The sequence below is a fragment of the Nuphar pumila genome, chromosome 2 (genome assembly GCF_984573655.1).
Source record: "Nuphar pumila chromosome 2, dmNupPumi1.hap1.1, whole genome shotgun sequence".
Classification (NCBI taxonomy): domain Eukaryota; kingdom Viridiplantae; phylum Streptophyta; class Magnoliopsida; order Nymphaeales; family Nymphaeaceae; genus Nuphar; species Nuphar pumila.
The window spans coordinates 22,496,218-22,517,864 of record NC_143250.1 but is presented as its reverse complement, the minus strand read 5'-3'; the positions used below and the strand labels follow the sequence as shown (position 1 = coordinate 22,517,864).

Here is a 21,647-nt window from a genome sequence, read left to right as displayed (position 1 = left end):
TATTAAAATTATTTTGTCATTATTTTTTCAAAATAATGAAAATTTGCATGATTTTCTTTATTGTAATGAAAATTTGCAGTATGATTTTCTTTTTTGGTTCATATCGCCGACCCCAATTGTTTTGGGATGAAGGCGTAGTTGTTGTTGTTGTAATGAAAATTTGCAGCATGCACTGATATCATCATGAAACATTGTGATATTTCCCCTTCCTAGATTTCTGATTTACCATCCTTTTCTCAATTTCATATTATTTCTATTTATTGTCTTTTTTCTATTTTCCATAGTTTGGCATGAAAGACAGCCTATTTCTATTCTGTTTCCTGACTTTTCCAAATTTTTTTCTCTTAGGTGTTTCTGAGTTATCTCATCTAATTGATTCAATGAGTATTGACAGTGATATCATGACTAGCTCAAAATTTATATCCTAGTCAGTAGGTTACGTATCCCCTCCACTGAAATGTTAAAGTTTAGCATAAGCATGCCACAGGATCAACAATAGTACCTCAACCAAGGTGAGTGCAGTCAATCATGCCAAAAGGTTCATCAGAAGCAGAAGAGTTGTGGCACTCCACAATCATCATCATGACTGATTGGTGACTATGCCCTCAAGTAGCAGAGGCTCTAAAATAAACAAAGTCCTTCACACTGTTCAAAGCTGATAATCCAAAGCCATTGAAGAAAGATAGACAACATGTCAGCCAGCCCTTTCTTTTTAATTTTCCTTTTTTTATGATATGCAGGCTGGGGTTAGCCTCTCGGGTCTTGACCCTGAGACCCTTTGTTGTGATAGTGTTACTTTACCATCCAGCTATCTCATTCTTTTAGGCCTGTCAACATGTCACCTAGCCCATGTTGACAGGCCTAAACAGAAATTCCACAGATTCTCATGTTGATCATATTAAACAGACCAGACTAATGCAAACACCATCTCACCAAGAATCCCTCTCAACAAAATCCAAGAATGAATGAGAAGCTTTTAATATTTGACTAACACCACAAGAAGTTATCCAAGTAGAGATTTGACACCAAACTCCTTCCGCCTGCACAAGCAGGGAACTACAGCACAGAGAAAAAAATACGCAAACTGTACAAGAACATTTCCAATAAAAACAAAGCCATATGGAAGTCATTTTTTGACAAGAGAGGACATACCAGTTTTGCCAGTTTTTAGAGTCTTTTCTAAGCTCTGACCTGCACTTTTTGGCAGCATAACAGCAGGTATCTTTATGTCCAGATTTGTCTCATTCCACTCACAGACCATCTTGAATAGTTCTGCCATAAACAGTTGAAGTTAGACAACAAAACAAAAGTTAAAAATGTTGTCTAGAAATGTTCCAAAACTGAAGGATGGTAAGCAAAGATTTTCAAACACTCTAGGCTTAAACAAAAAGGCCAAGAGACTAAATACTTGGAAGAAATATACTTCATAGTATACATTCATCTGCATGCGGCAACATGACAACCTCAGATGAAAACTAGAAACCAACAAAAAACAGAAAGAGGGGGGAAATATTACCAATGGTTAAGAGCATGAAGCTAAGGAATTCTTTCCAAAACTAATCTACGTAAGAAATTGATGTAAATATATGATAAGATGATCTACATGGTGGCATTATCAAAGCAGTGGTTCAAACAGATTGAATCCAGTCTGGATCAAGCCTTAATTCTTGCATAAGCACAACTGTGTCTTGATCCAGTCTGGGTCCACATTCACGATTGGGTAAGCAGATCTTCATCTTGATGCTTGAATCTGAAAATATTGTCTCATATCGAGAATGTGCACTGTACAGGTCAAGGTCAGATGGGGGAAGAACCAGCTCCATGTTGGGCAGGTTGGTTATGATCGATCCATGAAGTGAATATGCAACAAATCATGTTTTAGAACCATGTTTTTCTTCATATCTGATAATGAGTTGGACCATGGACACACATTGACCACATGCTATATTTAACCCGGTCTTGATGTGTTTGTTTAAAAAATGAACATATCGGTTCTATACCTATAGAACATGGGTACTTCAAAATGCACAGCGTAACTGTGTCCATGCGGGTACTTCTGGTTGTTGGTTCTGGGTGCCAACACATGTACACATCCAACATGATATATAGGGTATATTTATATTTATATAAATATAATTTTCATTTTTTATGCTTTTTAACATTGCACTTCATTTCTAGTGTGTGTATGTGAATAAAATTATGTAGACAATGTGTGTACATGTGTGCAACAAACATAATTGAGGCACACCCTCACATCCTTCTTTTTGTAAGAAAATTGTGTTGTCCCAGCCATACCTGTGTCCTATCACACACCAAAACCTGTACCCATGTGACCAGTTCTATTATTCATAATTGAGCCTTTTTTTTTGGTCCATGCAATCAGTCATTAGGCTCAAGGTAATTGGCAAAAACATACACAAACATTTCTAATAGTTCAAATTCATATCCAGCAATTGTTGAGATGTGACATTTGGATCTGGATCCAGATCCATGTCTGGATCTAGATTGACATCTTTTATTGTAACATGTTATTTAATGTATCTTTTGTTTCCAGTTTTGCCCCTTGGTCAAATATTACCTTGTACATTAATACAAGGGGCAGTTTTGTACTTGTACCCAAAAAGGGATCAGTTATATTTTATTAAAAGAGAACCCTACACATCCCACATTGGGAATCATGTAGTGAGTTGCTGCAGCCCCTCTTTCTCCTGTCTCGGCTCTTCCTCTCCTCTTCTTCTCTGGTGATGCATATCTGATTTCACATGGTATCAGAGCGTGGTTCAGTCTTGACTTATTCATCACGGTAAGTTCGAAGGATCTTGGCTACTCTTGTCTATTCTTTCCCTTCTCTTTCTTCTTTCTTCTTTCTTCTTTCTTCTTTCTTCTTTCTTCTTTGTTGGTTTCCTTCTCCCTAAAAAGCCCTAAATCAGACATTTGTATTTGAGTTTTCTCCTTGCTTCTTGATTTTCTTCATTCTTCTCTTTCACGTTTTCTCATTTTTTATTAACCCTTTGACGTGAATCTTGATTTTCCCTTTCTTGAAAAAACCCAAAATCAAATATCATTTTGGGTTCTTTTCTTGTTGCTGGATTTCTGTTCAGAAAATATTTCTGCAAATATTTCTTTCTTGTTAAAATATTATTTCTCGTCTTGACCTACTTTCCTAGGTCTCTTTACCAAAATCCTTTTAGAGATTAAACTTGGTTGTTGCTGCTGTTTCTGGATTTCGTGATTGTTCCCTGATCTGCAAAAAAAAATGCAGATTTGTGTATCGCGAGGGACTGATTTTCTGCAGTCTTCTTAGCCTTGATCTTATCAACAACTCGCCTAATAAAGAGAACTCCTTTATAATCTTGTTTCCTAATGGATTCCTCTTCTTCGGTTCTTCTGCTAGCTTTTTTAGTATCTGAAAAATTAACAAATTCCAATTTTCTTACCTAGAAAAGGCAAATCATTTATTTTATTCATAGCCAGGATCTTTCAGCTCACCTAGATGGGTCGGTTAAGATCCCACCAGAATTTTGTTTTGCAAGAACAAAATGATGAAAAAGAAGTTGTTACAACCCACATTCGGAATCCAGATTACAAATCCTAGATGAAACGTGATCAAACACCCATTGCCTATATCACGTCTACATTATCTCAGAAAGTTTTGATTAGCATTCTAGATGATTGTACAGTTATGAAACTCTGGGCTAGGCTAGTACAAACATACTCTCAAGTTTCAGAAGCCAGAATCATGTTTTTAAAGAAAGAATTCTTGAATCTCAAAAAGGACTTTATGACAATTATAGAGTACCTTAACAAGATGAAAGAGATAATTGATCAACTTGCTATGGTTGGATGTGAGATTTCAGATAGGGATAAAGTGCAACAATCTCCCAATGGGCTTGGGCCTGAATATAATGTTCTCTATACTACCTTGTCCTGCTTTGATGTGCTGCTCACTTTTGAAGCACTGTGGCCCAAACTGCTTCAGTTTGAGATGAATTTATCAAGCACAACAAAAAGCTCTTCAGTTACAACGGAGAGCCACAATGTCATGGTTTCTGGCATGCAATATGAGAGAGGCTGAGGATGTTAAAGTATATGGATGTCATATATATGTCTATATGTCTATCTATATATCTTTTGTAATACCCAATAGGAGGAAATTAGTCTTTTCTCTTGTAAATACGCATGTCCATTAGGGACTTCTCTTTTTGTATTTTTATTATTCTTGTTTTCTTGTTTTCTTGTTTTCTTGTTTTTTCTTTATTTTTGTATTTTGTTTTTAAAATGGGCCCACATAGAGCCGTTGGGATCCTCTCCAACAGTCACAAATGTGACCGTTGGAGGGGCTCCCAACGACTCTATGGGAGCCCCTTTTCTTCACTTTGTTTTATAAATAAGGGGACTTGCCCCACTACAAAGTAATGCTTTTTAGAGCATTTTCAATAAGAAGATTATTTATATTTTTTAGTTCTCTCTCTCATATTGTGTGTTTGTCACTTGCCACTTTGTGGCTTATTGTATTTTTCCCATTAGTAGCTTCTTGCTTGTATGCTTGTGCATCTCTTATAGTCACTTTGTGACATTGTTCTTTGCCTAGTGTTTCATTATATGGTATCAAAGCCACTAGGTATTGAAAGTACTATTGGGACTACTTTCTCTTATGTTTGAGTGCTTTTGAGATTCATACATTTGTTCTTCTTCAACTCCTTCCACAATGGCCAACAAAGATGCAAAGATCGACATTTCATTTAAATAAAATGGGACCAACTATAGAATGTGGGCGGCTGCTATGGAAAACAACCTCAAAGGTAAGAAACTTTGGGGATATGTATATAGAACCATTTCAGAACCACAATTGAAGCTCACCAAGAATAAGAGAAATGAAGAAAAAGCCTTGAATAATGAAGAAAATGCCAAAGTTATTCAAGAATATCAATCTAAAGTTGAAGATTGGGGAAAGGGAGCATGCCAAAATATTGGCATGGTTCATAAATAACGTGGAACTCAAGATTTGTACTAATCTAGCCCAATTCAAAAAAGCAAATGAAGCATGGTTCTTCATGAAAGGTACGTGCACTCGAAAGAACCTTGCTAGGCACTTCTTTTTACAAGAAAACATAAGATGAACCAAGCAAGGGGATGAGTATTAGAGACTATTATAGTACTCTATCTCCTCTAATGGGATGAACTCGCTCTCGAACCACAATGGGAAGGAAGCGTTATTGCCATGAGGCGAGAGCAAATTGAGAGAGATTTTTTCAATTTATTCATGGGCTTCGTCCCGAATTTGAACAACTAAAAGGATCCCTTCTTCATAGGGCCTCTACTCTTTTTAGTGAAATCCTTGTCGACATATGCCAAGAACAAACTCGCTTGGCTCTCAAAAAGGACATTGATGAGAACCATGCGGTATCTAGACTGGGAAATAACATGAGGACATATAAACCTCCGCATTTTTTTAAATATAACAATGGTGAAGGAAGCAAAATTATTTGTCACCATTGTAATGAACCGAGTCATATTAGACCAGATTATCCTAAGCTTAAAAAGAAGGTAGCTTCCGTTGGAGATAGTCCCAGCAATTCAAGTGAACAATCAAAGAGAGATAGAGATATAAAGGACTCAATTGCTCAACTTACGAAAACTCTCCAACAATTCATGAGAATCAACTCTTTTATACCTTCCACCTCCGGTGCCGCGATCTCATCAACTCCCGATATGTCCTCTTGGATCATTGATTCAAGTGCCTCTTATAATATGACTCTAAATGCATCTTTTTTATCCAAACCAAGTTTTAATTCTTTTAAATCATTTGTTTCCACGGCCGATGGAACATCATTAGATGTCAAAGGGATGGGAAACCTTAAAAAGTTTTTAGTCAAGGCAAAGAATTTTATGTTCCAAAAATTAGGATTATTCCAAAACTTAACTTAAATCTCTTTTTCGTTTCTCAAATAACCGGTTTTGGATGTAGTGTCTATTTTTCACCAACCAATTGCTACGTGCAGGATCTTCGGTCTGAGAAGCAGATTGGGCAAGGCCATAGAAGAGGAGACCTATATTACATAGATTTTTTGTCTTTGCCATCCAAATCATTTTGTAATCATGTCCAATCTAAAGATATTGTTACTTGGTACAAGAAGCTTGATCGCCCTAGTATTTCTAAGTTGTATCTTTTTCCTTTTTTGAAAAAAAAAAATGTAATAAAAAATAATTTACATGCAATGATTGTATCCTTGGAAAGATGCATTCTCTTCCTTATCCATATAGCAATTTTATTTTCAAGATACCATTTGAATTCTTGCATTCGGATGTATGGGTACCGGCACCCGTTATATCTAAAGGAGGATATTCATATTATGTTGTCTTTATTGATGATTTTACTAGATACACATGGGTTTATTTTATTAAAAACAAATCTAAAGTTTTCTCTACCTTTAAAGAATTTCATATCCTTACTCAAAATCAATTTCAAAACAACATAGTCATTTTTAGATCCGATTCTGGAGGTGAATACATGTTAAATGAATTTCAAAACTATCTTAAACAAAATGGCATTATTCATCAAAGATCTTGTCATAAAACTCCTGAACAAAATGGTTTTATTGAAAGAAAACATAGTCATCTTATTGAAACAACAAGAACTCTTCTTGTCTCTAAAAATGTTCCAAAAAACTTTTGGGCCGAAACCACTCTTTCCGCAACTTATCTTATAAATCGGATGCCTTCCTCGTCCTTAAAAAATGTTTCTCCTTTTGAAAAATTGTTCAAAATGTCTCCGGCAGTGTTGTGAAAAGCGTTGAGGCGTAGTGAGGCGCTCCACCAAAAACCAAGAAGAGGCGTAAAGAGTAAGGCTTATGTTTTTTTTTTTAAACTTTAAAAAATTATAAAAGAATATCTAAAAATACAAATAAATAAAGAAATGCTTTATTCATGAAGTAACAACCAATAAGAAATAGAAAATCTCAAATAAGTACTAAAAAATATGAGATTAACATATAAAATTAACTAAGAAACTGATTACATAAATTGAAAAATATAGTGTCCTATAAAGCAACAATCAATAAGCAATAGAAAATCTCAAATAAGTACTAAAAAATATGAGATTGACCTATAAAAGTTAAAAAAAAAGTAATAAAAGTAACTAAGAAACTGATTACATAACTGGAAAGCTAATTATATAATTGAAAAATGTAGTGTCCAAGTAACTAGGGAATTCTTCTTCTTCCTTTTTTTTTGTGTTTCTTCCTTCTTCTTCTTTTCAAGGACAAGATAAACTTTCACCAAAAGCTCTTGAACGTGCTTTTATTGGCTACGGTGAAAATAAAAAGGGGTATAGGTGTTATGACATTAAAAATAACAAACTTTATATTTCAAGAAATGTGACATTTCTTGAATAAAATGGATTTGAATTTCAAAAAACTAAGAAATAAATTGACTATTCTTTGCTCTTTGACTTATTGCCTAGAAATAAGTTTAAAGATTTTAATGATACTATTTGTGATGACAATTCTCATCAAAATGATGTTTTCTTGCATCAAAATGATGATTCTCACAATGAGAATCCCAATGATATACATGTGTATACTCGGTGAGAGGTCAATGAACATCAAAATGCTTTTGATATATACTCTCAAGACATCTCTTTAGAAGATCAAATTGAAGAATCCCTACCTAGGCGATCTTCTAAGAATAGTAAACCTCCTCAAAAATTTGTGTCATATGATTCCTTTTCTCAAAATTATAGAACTTGTCTCATGATTATCTATTCATATCATGAGCCCTCCAATTTTAAAGAAGCTAAGCAACATTCACATTGGATTGATGCTACGAGACTTGAGTTAGAAGCACTCAACAAAGCTAACACTTGGACAATTGTAGGTCTTCCTTTAGGAAAAAAGGCTATTGAGTGTAGATGGGCTTATAAAGTCAAAATCAAGAGTGATAGGAAATTAGAAAGATACAAAGCTATGTTAGTTGCTAAAGGGTATGCACAAGAATATGAAATTGATTATGAAGAAACCTTTGCCCCTATTACTAGGATGACTAGTGTAAGAACTTTAATAACCTTAGCATCTATTAAATAATGGCTTATCTATCAATTAGATGTTAAAAATGTCTTTTTAAATAGGAACCTTTACGAAAAAGTCTATATGGATCCTCCGCCGAATCTTAAGATTGAAAAAGAAAAAATTCTTAAACTAAATAAATCTCTTCAGAGTCTTAAACAAGCTCCAAAAGCTTGGTATGATCGCTTTAGTAAAGTTGTTCTTAATAATGGTTTTACCCAGAGTTACCGGAAACATCCATGGGATAGGGGAAGCGCGCTTCCGCAAGATGCGCTTCGGAAGCACAAAACATGACGCTTCCGAAACGCGTGGCGAAGCGCATGTTTCATTAAGGAAGTGTGTCCCCTTTTAAAGGGGTACGTGTCCCCAGGGGGGACGCGTACCCCTTTAAAGGAGGACGTGTTTCAAGGTTATGACTACTTTACCCTTAAAAAAAATTGTACACGTGCTTTAAAAATCAACACGTGAATATGCCCTTTAACTAAGGGTAAAATCGGCATTTTACAAAACCCATGAAAAAACAAAACCCTAAGGGCTTAGGGTTTTGTTTTTTCACACGCATCCGAGTTTCTCTCTCTCTCTCTCTCTCTCTCTCTCTCTCTCTCTCTCTCTCTCTCTCTCTCTCTCTCTCTCGAGTTTTCGGCGAGTTCCAGTGACCTCCTCCCTACTTCTGAAGATGAATCCATTCAGGTACGCTCACTTCTCTTCTCTCACTCTATTTCTTCTTTCTCCTCTCTCTCACGCTCTCTCACTCTCTCTGCTGGATCCTCGGTGAAAAGGGGTCGGCATGGGTTTTCTATCAGACTTGCCGATGTGTTCCCCTTCATTCATGCTAACCCCAAGCTGGCTTTTTGGGAAGCTCATTCACACCTTGCTAATGGCCATGCTGGCATGCCAACAGCTAATCGGTCAGGTGGGATTGAGTTCCCACCTTGCTAATGGCCCTGTTGGCCTGCCAACAGTAATCGGTATGAAACTTCGACACATTTATGGCTGGTATTAGAATATTGTGTTGGTGGAGATCTTATGACCCTGCTAAGACAGGTAGTTCTCTTCTCCTATTCTTATTATCACCACAGAATTCCACATAAATAAATATTCCATCAGCAAATTTTTTTATTATACTTCCTAGGTCCATGTCGTGCTTCATATTTTGCACATGACCTTTTAATGGTCATTTTTTTGTTAGAATAGGTAACAAGACACACTGACATGATTTATATTGCTCCTCATATTGGACAACAAAATCATGCCATTTTAGTTAATTTTTATTGCAGACATTCTGAGAAGATTCCCCCCTCTCTCTCTTGTCCTTTTTATTTCATGTAACTGATAACAAGAATATTTAATGTAGTTTTACATTTTGTAGTGGAAATTATATAGTGAATCTTGACTCCAATTTTGGCCAAGTGAAACTTGGTGTGGCAGCCAAACAATAATATTGTACACTATGTCACATGGGTGCGGGTGTAATAACTGCAAATTTTTCCATTAAAAATTTTAATGTTTTATGCGTAAAATAGGTTGAATTGGGCACGGATCCAAGTTTCGGATCCAGAACCATACTTAAGTGATACCCTTATACATATAAACCTATTAAATATCTATATATACGTAAATAAGAAAATAAATAATATATATATATATATATATAAATAGATTATTAGGTGGGATTTGGATCCAACTATGGGTCCACATCTTTAAATAAGACCCGGATCCAACACGTGGTTGGATCCCGAGTGCGGGTCGCGGGTCGGACCCGGACCCGACCCACACCCTGTAAAAAGGGAAAACAGGAACAGGGTTAAAAAGGAGGGGCAACCCGATAAAAAGAAAAAAAAAAAAAAAAAACAACAAAGGGGGGGAAAAACCCCTCCCCCCGATAAATCACCTGTTAGGGTTCAATGGAACCCTAACACGCAAGGAGTCTGGGAGTTGGGGGAGATCGCAGCCGCCGGGGGAAGGAGCTTCCTTCCTTTTCGGGTGGCCACCCTCCTACAAAAGGGGACCCCCGAACCTCTTTCTCTCTCAATCCCACTCTCTCTTTCTTTCTCTCTCTCTCTCGTTCGAATCGCCTCCGAGCTCGGGCCTGTTGTTCGAAACATTTGCCGGGAGAAGCCGACCGACCCCCTCTCGTGGATGCTGCAACACCCTCGCCGGATAATGGTAGGGTTTTTGTGATTGTTTTTCCGGTTAATCATGGGTTTTGGTCGGGTGCGGGTTGTCTAAAACCCAAATCGATTGGTTTAAGGGAGGGGAGTGCGTATAATAAAGTGTGAGGGACTGCGAATGGGATAAAAATTTTGGCTGAGTCCTGTCAGGGGATTCTCGAATCCCTAAATAGTTGTATATGTGCATTGTGGTTCAAGGGGATTCCCAATTTGGGGTCGTCTGTCGACCCCAAACCGAAAGCCCCAAATCTGCGATTTGGGGGTTTCATATTATTATGAAAAAAAAAAGACTTTTATGCAGTTAGGGGGAAATCATGATCTGTCCCTTTTAAAAAAAAAAATTTATTTTATGGGTTATTACCTGCGTATGTCTCTGGGAATTTCATGATTTAGTGGATCTACCTTATTGAAATTTATGATTTCAGTTGTATACACATTCCTCTGAAATTTCTGATATATGTATATATCCATATAAATATATATATACATTCCTGTAAATTTATGATTTAGCGTCGTATATAACCTTTGGGACTGCATGACTTGGCTGGGACTATATTTTCTTGAATTTTAGAATCTATGTTGTGCAAATCCTTTGTGTTGAATAGGAAATTTGGTGTTTTATGTTTTTAGAAAATTCCCGGTAACAAAATTGATACTGCTGGTAATTTCATGCAAAAGAGCCGATGCTTGATCCGTTATCACCAATGTATTTCATGTTTGAGTCTGGTATACGTCCAGTAGCTGTTTTTGTTTGTTGGTTCTGCATAATACGACGTGCGGTTTAATACTTAATAATCCTGAAAAATGCAGTAGAATGGCTGAAATCATTGTTTGATGTATATGCTGTATGATGGCTGAACTGAAAAAAAAAATGTGTTTAGTTCATGCGGCTGAATGAATTCCGGTTCTGTCTTTTAGATTTCTATGTAACCCAGCGTGCTGTGCATCACTTAGTTAACTTGTGGGATACAGTAGAATGACTGAGTGGTTCATGTTGGATTTTAGAATTTCAGTATGCTAGCTGATTAATACCTAGTTGTCACTTCTCTTGTGCACGAACTTTCTTGTGTTTGTATTACTGAATTAGGCTGAATGGGTTTTTCAGTCTTTGTTATTTTTGGCCTAGATTCCACATAAAACTGCAAGTTCTCTTACATTCCAACTTCTACCTTAGAGTAGCAGCTGTACACCAATGATAGTTTTAAATTCTTAAGGTAATTCCTTGATCTTTTCATATAGAAAATGAGTGAGACATCAAGGAAATGTTATGTATTGACATTGTATATTGCCCGTACTCAGAGTATGTGAATTTCTTTTCCTTGGAGCATTATGAACAAAAATAAAACAATCTAGTGGTAACCTAAATGGGTAAATGATTAAGTAAGTCATGGTTATCCCTTTCTACTAGGGGGGGGGGGGTTGTTGTTTGGGAAACCTTGCTCAATGGGCGATATGGGTTAGGTACCTAATGTAGGTACGTGGTTGGATTCAAATATATTAGTGAGAAAATTAAATATTAACTTTTGTGTTTGAATGGTTTAAAGGCACCGGAGCACTCTGAGTGAGTTTATGAAAACAATATGGAAAATGATGGGGTTGATTCATACACTTGGGTAAAATGACTAAGGTTGGGAATCTACTACTGTGGTAGTAGCGGGGTTTGGGGAAAAATGCCCTACACCCTGAGAGGTTAACTAAATGAAAAGATTTACTCACTCAGATTCGGGCTTACCTTGGAGAGGGTAAGTGGTACAAAACTCCGGGGACATAATTTTTAGTTTCGAGCTAAAGTGACTCGTTGGTCCCTAGTCCTCGGAGTCGGGGGGACCCGGACTACCAAATGTGTCCTAGGTGGTAGTTCCATGTTCTTCTGCAGAAGTTAGGGATGCATCCTGTTTTGGTTTTGGCCTTTGGGAGTTTCTCTCAGATACTGGCCGCTCCCTTGGGATTTCAGTCTCAGTTAGAATGTTCGGGTTAATAAAATACCCTTGAATAATATACCCCCGAACGTTTTCTTCTGAGATGATTGCCTTGGCCCGCGTGTACCCGTGGGATAAGAAAAGATAAACATCAGCTAGAACAATTAGGTATCACTGTGTTGGAGTTATTAAAGAGACATTTGCATATTCTTTCAACATGCTTTATATTCAGTGCTTATGATGAAACGGCATCCTAAATTGTGCATATATTAGCTAATTGAATTCATATTATGGATGTTATATAGATGTTATTCATGTTAGTGTAAGTTCTGACTTAATTGCTTAATACCTTACTTGCTTAATTATTGAAGTTGCATAAAATGCTTTTTGTGCTTAAGTATCACTGTTACATAATCTACCCTTTCTATTCAGATATATGTCTATTATTGCTATTGCATCGAATTCCTTATATGTTTATGTTTAGACTGAAATTTAAACACGACACCCACATCACACCTGACACATGATCTACTTGCAAGAATAATTACAGTTTTCCTACTTAGACGTGGTAGTCTAATTCCTATAATTTCTATTATTTTCAGGAGAAGAGTAGTTCTATGAGAGATACGGGATGAGGCGCTGACCGAGACTTGATCCATTTGTTCCCTGGCAGTTCTGCTTACTTTCAGATTGAGATTTTTGTTTTGAGACTAAATGTGAAAACTCTGATGTTGGATTTTATTATTATTAAAGTGGAAATAAATGGTGTGGTTTGCTTTTACCTTTCTGTATCGTTCTGAAATGCTTAACCCGAGGATTATTAGTTGTTTCCGCTTGAAAAAAAAAATCCCTAAAAATTTGGGTTAAATTTCGGGGCGTTACAGCGGGTGTGGGTGCTGGTGCGGCACAATTTTAAAATTTTTGGACACGGGGACTCGGCTATATATATATTATTTTTTAAAAAGTGCACAGACACAACACAGTCTGTGACTGTGTCTGTGACTGTGCACAGTCATAGTTATTATTATTATTTTTTTAAAAAGTGCACAGACACAACAGAGTCTGTGACTGTGTCTGTGACTGCAGCACAGTCCACTGTGCACAGCACTGTGCACTGGGACTGTGCACAGCACTGTGCAATGTGACTCTTTAATCTTTATATTTTTTTAAATAAAAAATATATTAAAAAATCATTTTTTTAGGGACAAATGGACATTTTTGGACTCGATCAAAGTTGACCGAGTCTAAAATGTGGACGGACTTGGCCTCGACTCGTTGACCAAGTCCGACTCGGCATTGACCGAGTCCAAGCTGAGTCTGAAGCCACACCCGTGTCTGCACCCATGTCGGGGCGTGTCGACTCGGGTGCAGCACCTCTCTAGTCGAGTCTGTATGACTTAGATTGTACAACATTGTGAATATTAATTTTGACCAAATGCATAAAATGTTTATATCCCCTATATATGGCCATATCCATGTGACATTGAGATAAATGTAATCTCATTGTCTCAGCAGTCTGTGGAAACAGGAGCTATTTAAATTTTCAAACATATGCCACGGGGTAACTTATTTGGTTTTCAATGTAAAGGCCTGTCAACAAGAATTTGATTTCATAATTTGAATGGTTGGGAATGTCAAAGATAATACCTATTTATGTAATTCATACTTAATAGTGTTACAAGTTGATGGGCCTTGGTTAAGCTGTCTATAGTTCAAACTTGGGACCAAGTCTTTTTTTTAAACCACGTTTACCAAAACCCATCTTCATTTATCCCTCTAGAATTTTCTAAGCATCAATAGCAGAAAGGTTAATCAAAACCATTTTCTAAGCTCTTGAAATGTTGAATTCTGAGACATGATCATGTTTTTAAAACTTTCAAAAAATCAATCATCCAAAATATTTTTTTCTTTTTTTTAAATTTTGTCTGCTTTATCATAGTATAATAGAATCATAAATCTTCACCTCCTTAAATGATGTTTATTTTTTTGTTTTATTAATTGGTAAATTACGAGAGTAATGATTTGTATTCTTCACTCCCCGTCCTTTGCTGCTAATAAAAGTTTTTTTAAAGTGTTCTAAAATTATTCCTTTACTTTTATGATGCAGGTATATTTGCCTGATCTTTGCTTCATTAATGACCATCACAAGCTATGATCACGATAATTATGATGACGATGATGATTCTTTATACAATTTGGAGCATGAATCATCTAGTGGTGTTGGGAAGGACAATGCAAGAAAGGGCAAGAGGTCTTCTGATTATCCATATCAGTTTGAGGATAGAAATGAAAATTGTTTTGATGAGGAAGATGAAGAAGAATATGACTTGGATGACTACTATTCTGAAGATGACCAAGATGATGAACCACCTAGCATGCATAAAACAACAGTGCTATGGCGCCATGTATTGAAACAAAAGAAGAGTGGGCAAGGAAAGCAAGGTGAAACCTAGGTTTTTATGTGCAGGCACTGCAAAAATATTTATCATGGGTCATATACTCGATTTTTTGCACATCTCATGGGATCTCCAAAGGGACAAAGTATTGGGATTGCCTTTAGTTGTAAAAAATGCAGAATTGGCAAGAAAAATTAAGAGGCAAGTTCGTCAAGTGGAGGTTTCATCAAGTGCATTTGAGTTGAGGAGATCAAGAATTAATAATCCGAAGAAGCCTATTAGTATGACTACATCATCTAGTGGAAGCCGAAAAATAGTTGATATTCGTGATACCTTTAAAAAGATAGAAAGAGATATGTAGATCACAAAATTATCATATTTTTGTGTGCAAGTGGCATACCTTTCAATGTGCTTCGATCACCATATTGGAAAGAGATGATATCGGCAATTAGTAAAGTGTCTGGATATAAACCCCCTATCATATGAAAAAGCGCGAACAACGTTGCTTGACAGTGAGAAAGAGTGTGTTCATAGAGAGTTAAATGAATTTCGGGAAAAGTTTGAGGAGTTTGGAGTTTCCATTATCTTCAACGGTTGGACAAATATCAAAAGCAAACACTTGATAAATATACTAACATCAAACTGTTTTGGCTCGATGTTCTTATATGCAAGCGATTTTTCTAATGTGCAACAGTCAGCTGCAAACATTGCCGAGTTTTTGAAGAAGGGATTTAAACTTGTGGGGCCTTCTAATGCAGTGCAAGTGATTACAGACAATGTAGCAAATTGCAAATTAGCAGGTGAAGAATTAAAACAAACGTATAAGTATATTTTTTGGTCACCTTGTGTTGTGCACACACTTAATTTGATCTTTAAGGATTTGGCACATGAGTTTCATTGGTTAGGAGAAACATATTTGCAGAGTAAAGAAATTATGAAGCATATCACAAATCATTCAAAAGCACTAGCAATCTTTAAAAGCAATGAAAAATTAGAGCTAATAAAGATTGCAAAAACAAGGTTTGCTTCACATTATACTACTTTGAAACGATTGCTTGATGTGAGGGAGAGCTTGAGGCTCACAGTAATTTCAGATAGATGGAGCGAGTGGAAGCAATCATGCACGGATGAAACTATAAAAAAAAAGGTTGTTATAACAGAAACAATTGTTCTTGATGAAGAATATTGGGATTTTGTACGTTTAGCATTATTGATTACAAAACCCATACATAAGATGATTAAATTTTGTGATCAGGAAGGCCCTATAATTGGTGAAGTGTATGAAGGCATGGACAACATGTTAGGGGAAATCAAAGACAATTTAAAAGGACAACCAGATTTATATGAAAAGATTCATCAAATTGTCTTAAATAGATGGGATAGAATGAATATGCCTCTCCATAGTCTAGCCCACATGCTTACTCCAAAATATTACGAGTCGGAGTATCTCAAGATCCCAGCGGTAGGAGGGGTCAAACGAGTTTTTCCTGGTAAAAAATTTATTCTATCTATTTAATAAAGTTTAAAGTTTAATGATTTAATTATTTCATTTGCATTTTCTTGTTATAGTTATTAAACATTTTTTTTTTGCAGAAAAGGATAATGATATCTTAGACGGTGCAATGCTTGCGCTTGAAGTCATATCTACTGGAAATGGAGAGTTATCTACACTTTATAGGTCACAACTTGTGGCTTTTACATCAAGAAGTACAAGATTTAGCCGAAATGCAGCAAGAAAAGAGGCATTGAATCCTACAATGTTGGTGCTTAATTGGTGCGTTTTTATGGTGGTGATACACCTGAGTTAAGAGCATTAGTCATTAAAGTTTTATCTCAACCTATTAGCACATCTTCTGCAGAAAGAGTGTTGAGCACCTATAGTTATATTCACAATGTTAAAAGAAATAGGCTCAATGAAGGTCGTGTCGATACCTTAGATATTTGTTGATTGATCTAAATTAGCAGACACCGAGTTCCTTTTTATTATGTGACAACCAAAGATAGATCAACATTTCATTAGGAGTAAGAAAGTGGTGAAATTACAGCTCAGTTTATTGGGACTCAAGATCAAGTGGCAGAGTTGTTCACAAAAGGGCTAAGCAAACAACAGTTTTGGTATTTGAAGAGCAAGGGTTGTTGAGGAGAGACATTTGGATCTGGATCCAGATTGACGTCTTTTATCGTAAGGTGTTTTTGTTTTCAGTTTTGCCCCCTCGAACAAATATTACCTTGTATATTAATACAAGGGGCAGTTTTGTACTTGTACCCAAAAAGGGATCAATTATATTTTATTAAAAGAGAACCCTACACGACCCATATTGGGAATTGTGTATTGAGTTGTTGCAACCCCTCTTTCTGTCGTCCTCTACTTCTTTTCTTCTCTGGTGACAGATCTGGTTTCACAACAATTGTTATATTTCACATTCATAACCATGTTTACCTAACATAAGTTTAACTACAATTGATTATTGTAATAACTACGAAAAATAGGGAGATTTGGGTCTTGGATCCCTTCACTGGATCCAAATGGAGTAGGCAATAGGGTACGAACTATATGGGTTGGGTCGAATCCATTATGGACCTAAATGGATCCATTTAAGGATTTGCCCAAGTGGTGTCTTTTTGAACCCACATCATGGAGGATCCAAGGGGTGGAGTGGGTTAATAATTTGTTATAATTCCGGATCCACGGTAAAATGGATCCGGCACGGTAGGTTATCGGGTTCAGACCCGGACTCGTTTTGAGTTTTATTAAAACTCGAGTTTCAGAATTGTGCTTAGGGCACGATTCTTACTCAAGAAGTGGAAATGGCAAATCGGGGGAGGGGAAGGGTTACAGGAGGTAACTGACTCTCCCGGTCCATCGGAGATGGGGAATCGCCACGATAAAAGGGGGGAACGTAGAGGAGGTTGTGCCCTCACGTTTTTCTCCTCTCAAATTCCTTCTCTCGTCTTTCGCCTCTCATCCCTCTTCTCTTGACGATTTCAGAGTCGGCAGCAAGAAGCACACTGTTTGGGGGGGAGGGGGGGGGTACCTGAGCTCGGTCGTCAGCCTCGCTTTTCTTCGTTCGTCGCCGGAAAAGAAAATGTAGGATTTTGTCTCTGATATTGTTGGGTGTGGACTGAATCGGGTTGGGGTTGGGTCGGTCAAGGGAAACCCCGATTATTATCGCATATACGAGCTTTTCAATCTGTTCTTGGTTGTCGGAAAATCCAACATTGTGGCTTGGGGTTACCAGTAAGGGTAACGATAGTCTTGGGAGGGGAAGATGTTTTCTTGCCTAACCCTAAACCAGAAATCCCCAAATCAAATCGATTTGGGGGTTTTCTTGATAAACCCTAACACGGCAATACCTAATCCCATCGATTTGGGGGTTTTGTTGTAGTATCAGGTAAAACTTGATGAGGGGTGTTGATTCTTGTTTAATTTTCTTGGTGCGATCAATAAAAAAAAAGGGGGGGGATTCTGAGTGGATGATTCCCAAAACGATCCCACTAGGGGTCTGGCTGGCCAAGCCCTAAATCTTCAAATCATAACGTTTTGGGGGTTTGGCTTGATCCTATTTACTTTCTTGATAAGATTTGTTTTCTTTTCTGGGTCAGATTGATTTTTCTTGCTCATAGTTGATTTTGTGATGAATAGCATTTCTTGATCATGCATCCGATTTTAATCTGTAATTGTCCAAGTTTCATTGTTCATCTAACTTCAAATGATAACCAAGCGGTAATGATAAGCCACTGTACAAGTTTTTCCTTTCGGTTCATCTATTGTTCTTGATAATTCAAAAGTAACAATAGCTCCAAACTTCGGAAGGGTTGTATAAAATATATATATATATAATATAAACTTCTCCCGCACCCTTTCTTGATTGACTAGTTGTATGGGCATCATGTCAACACAGACTGTTTGATACTGTTCCGGCATTTTAGTACTATGCATGATTGTATCGAATCTTTTATTTTTTATTTGCTGAAGATGTTGATTTCCTGTTAAGAATGAGTTTCTTTTCCTATCCATTAGTGGCTAATTCCGTCAGTTTACCTTAGCTGTGTGTAGTGAATTATGTCAGTCCATGAGTGACCTGAATATTGGTACATTCGGACCCATTATCACAGCTCATCTTAATTTGTTTATGACTGATTATTAAATCTGGCCGAAGAAGTAACCCTTACCAAATGTGTTAACCGTTTTCTTTAAAAATTTGTTCGATAAGCTACTGCACCCCTATGTATGAAATGTTATATTTCTTTTCAACTCCATCGAGGTGTGTTTCTGAACTAATTCTGTGTTCAACTGCATTTTATATTGAACAAGTGTCAGCACAAAGTAGTTTACCACAAAATTTCCGAGTAGCTTAATTGTTATTTTTGAAAAGATATCTAGCTGGAAACAAATTGGTTAGAACAAACTCTCAAGGTACATGATACTTCTGTTAACAGAGCAATTGGGTCATATTTATCAGATAGATACATATGATGGGTACTCATGTTTAGTATATGGTGAACAATGAACATATCGCATGACAAGGAAATTGGGATGAAATGTTGAGTGTGTGTGTATTACTAAGAATGGGGTTTAATGTTATGGCAGTGATTAGAAGTTGTGAAAATGTTTTAAACTTCGGGAAAATAACTAAATTAATGAAACCCAATTATTCAGTTGAGACCTACCTTGGAGAGGGTGGGTGGTACAAGACTTCGAGGACTTGTGTTTGGTGTCGAGCGTGAAGTGGCTCGTGGGTCCCCGTCCTCAGAATTAAGGACCAGGACTACCTATGTGTCTTAAATGGTAGTTCCACGTCTTTTGTAGAAGTTAGGGATGCATCCTATTTTGAGTTGAGCCCTTGAAAGATTCTCTAGGGTATTGGTCGCTCCCTTGGGGATTCAGTCTCCGTTAGAATGTGTTAAAATGTATACTCAAAAACATTATTGTAAGTATAAATATATACTTATATACATAGAGATACGTATACATATGTTATGTGTATACGTATCTCTATATATAAGTATATATATTTATACATTTTCCCCTTTTTACCCGAAAAGGGTATTTTAGTCCTTTTACACTTTTGCGCATATTCCATTTGGAATATGTTGTAACTTTTTCTTTATTTTTTAATTTCTTTTATTTTTTATTTTTCCTTTTTGTAAATTCAAAAAGGTGCCTTGGGGGTCTCCCCAATAGAGTCGTTGGGGAGCCCCCAACGGTCACAATTGTGACCGTTGGGAGCTCCCCAACGACTCCTTTGGGGAGCCCCCAAGCACCTCCCATTTCTTGTATAAATAGGGGTGTTCCCCCTTGTAAATTCCTAAGCTTGAGAGTCTCAAGCATTTGCTTTTATTTATGAAATACATGCATTATTGCATGTTTATTATTTATATGCTTTTTGCATATTTTGTTCAAGTGTTGTGAGAGTGCTTTCGTGCACTTCTTTTTTGAGTATTTTGTGCTTATATGAGTATTGTCTCTTCATAGACAATTTTACATGGTATCAGAGCTCGGTTGGTGATTGAAGATCGTGGGATCCTCTTTCGTTCGAGTGCCTCGAAAACCGTGCCTTTGGATCTTTAAAGATTGAAGTGGTGGATCTTGCTTCTCAAATATTTTAGAAGGATCTTGTGCAAAGTAAAAGTTGAAACATTGTATTGGTACGTCTTTTTTCTCCTTCTCTTTACGCCTTAATGGGTGAGAAAGAGTCTCACTTTGCCCTTGGCTTCAAGTTGAATGGATCCAACTATCATATTTGGGCTAGGAATATGGAGGCCCACATAAAAGGAAAAGGATTGTGGGGTTATGTGCAAGGAACGATTCCGGAACCGGAACCCAAGATAACCGTAATGGACGGAAGCAAAGTCAAGATTCTTGAGGGAGAGGAAAGAATCAAAGCTCTTGAGGAATACTCCAAGAAACACGACGAATGGGAAATAAAAAACTTCAAGATTCTTTCTTGGTTCTTCGCATCCGTCGAAACAAAGATTAATGCCAACATTATCAAATTCAAAAGAGCTTCGGAAGCTTGGCATTATCTCGAGAAAATGTATACATCAAAAGATCTATCCCATAAGTATTACCTTCAAAAGAAGGCCCTCTCCCTTACTCAAGGTGAAATGTCGATTAGGGAATATTTTGCCGATCTTTTCTCTATTTGGGATGAGCTCTCTATGCTCGAACCAAAATGGAGTGGAGAGGCAATTGAACTTCGCCACAAGCAACTTGAAGAAGATCGTTTCTTCAATTTTTTTAATGGGTTGAGACCGGAATTTGAGCAAATAAGGTCATCACTTCTATCCTCATTTTCTCCTCCCTCTCTTGAAGATGTTCTCACCAAATTAAGTGGTGAGGAGACTCGTATGAGTTTATGCAAACAAGGACCAAGTGTTCTTATGGTTCCTTGTAATCATGAAGAAAACAATGAGGTTAATGCCGTATCAAGACCCGGAAATAATGTAAAGACCTATCGTCCCCCTCATTTTAAATTCCAAAATCAAGGAGGAGATGGTGGACAAAGAGGAAAGAGGGACTATAGCAAGACTATATGTCATTTTTGTAAAGAACCGAGGCATATCAAGCCCGTATGTCCCAAATGGAAGAAGCTTCTCGCTATGGCCACCACCGGTGCACCACAAAAGGAAGAGGCATCATCAAGTGGGTCACTCTCGTTGAACCAAATAATGGAAGCTCTTCAACCTCTTCTCAAGGGAGCTACATCCGGTGCCGCCGTATCTACTTCTTCCATTCCAGGTAAAGTCTCTTGGCTTTTGGACTCAGGTGCATCTTTTCATATGTCCCCAAACATGTTTTCACTTTCCGATTATTCAAAAAATATTTCTCCATCCTTTGTTTCCACTGCGGATGGAACCTCTCTTGAAATTAAAGGAATAGGCAATTTTGAAAATCAAGATTTTTTTATTCCTAAAATTAGATTTATACCGAAACTTAACTTAAATCTTCTCTCTATTTCTCAACTCTCGGACCATGGTTGTGATATTAAATTTTCATGTGATAAATGTTTAATACAGGATCACCTGTCCGGGAAATTGATTGGGGAAGGCTTTAGAAAAGGCGATTTATACTTTATGGAATCTCTTCAAGTTCCA

General features: G+C 36.9%; 1 protein-coding gene across 5 annotated transcripts in view; it reads right to left on the bottom strand.

Annotated features, from left to right (window-relative positions):
• Positions 1-21,647, bottom strand: part of LOC149845018 (signal peptide peptidase-like 4) — a 131,822-nt gene that overhangs the window by 70,420 nt on the left and 39,755 nt on the right. For all 5 annotated transcript variants that reach the window (XR_016430161.1, XM_089995446.1, XM_089995449.1 and 2 more), the window contains one exon: positions 1,153-1,272. Coding sequence is in view for 4 of the 5 variants with exons in the window: in XM_089995446.1 (XP_089851572.1) it covers positions 1,153-1,272 (120 nt within the window). In the remaining variant the exon portion in view is untranslated. The remainder of the gene's footprint in view (positions 1-1,152; positions 1,273-21,647) is intronic.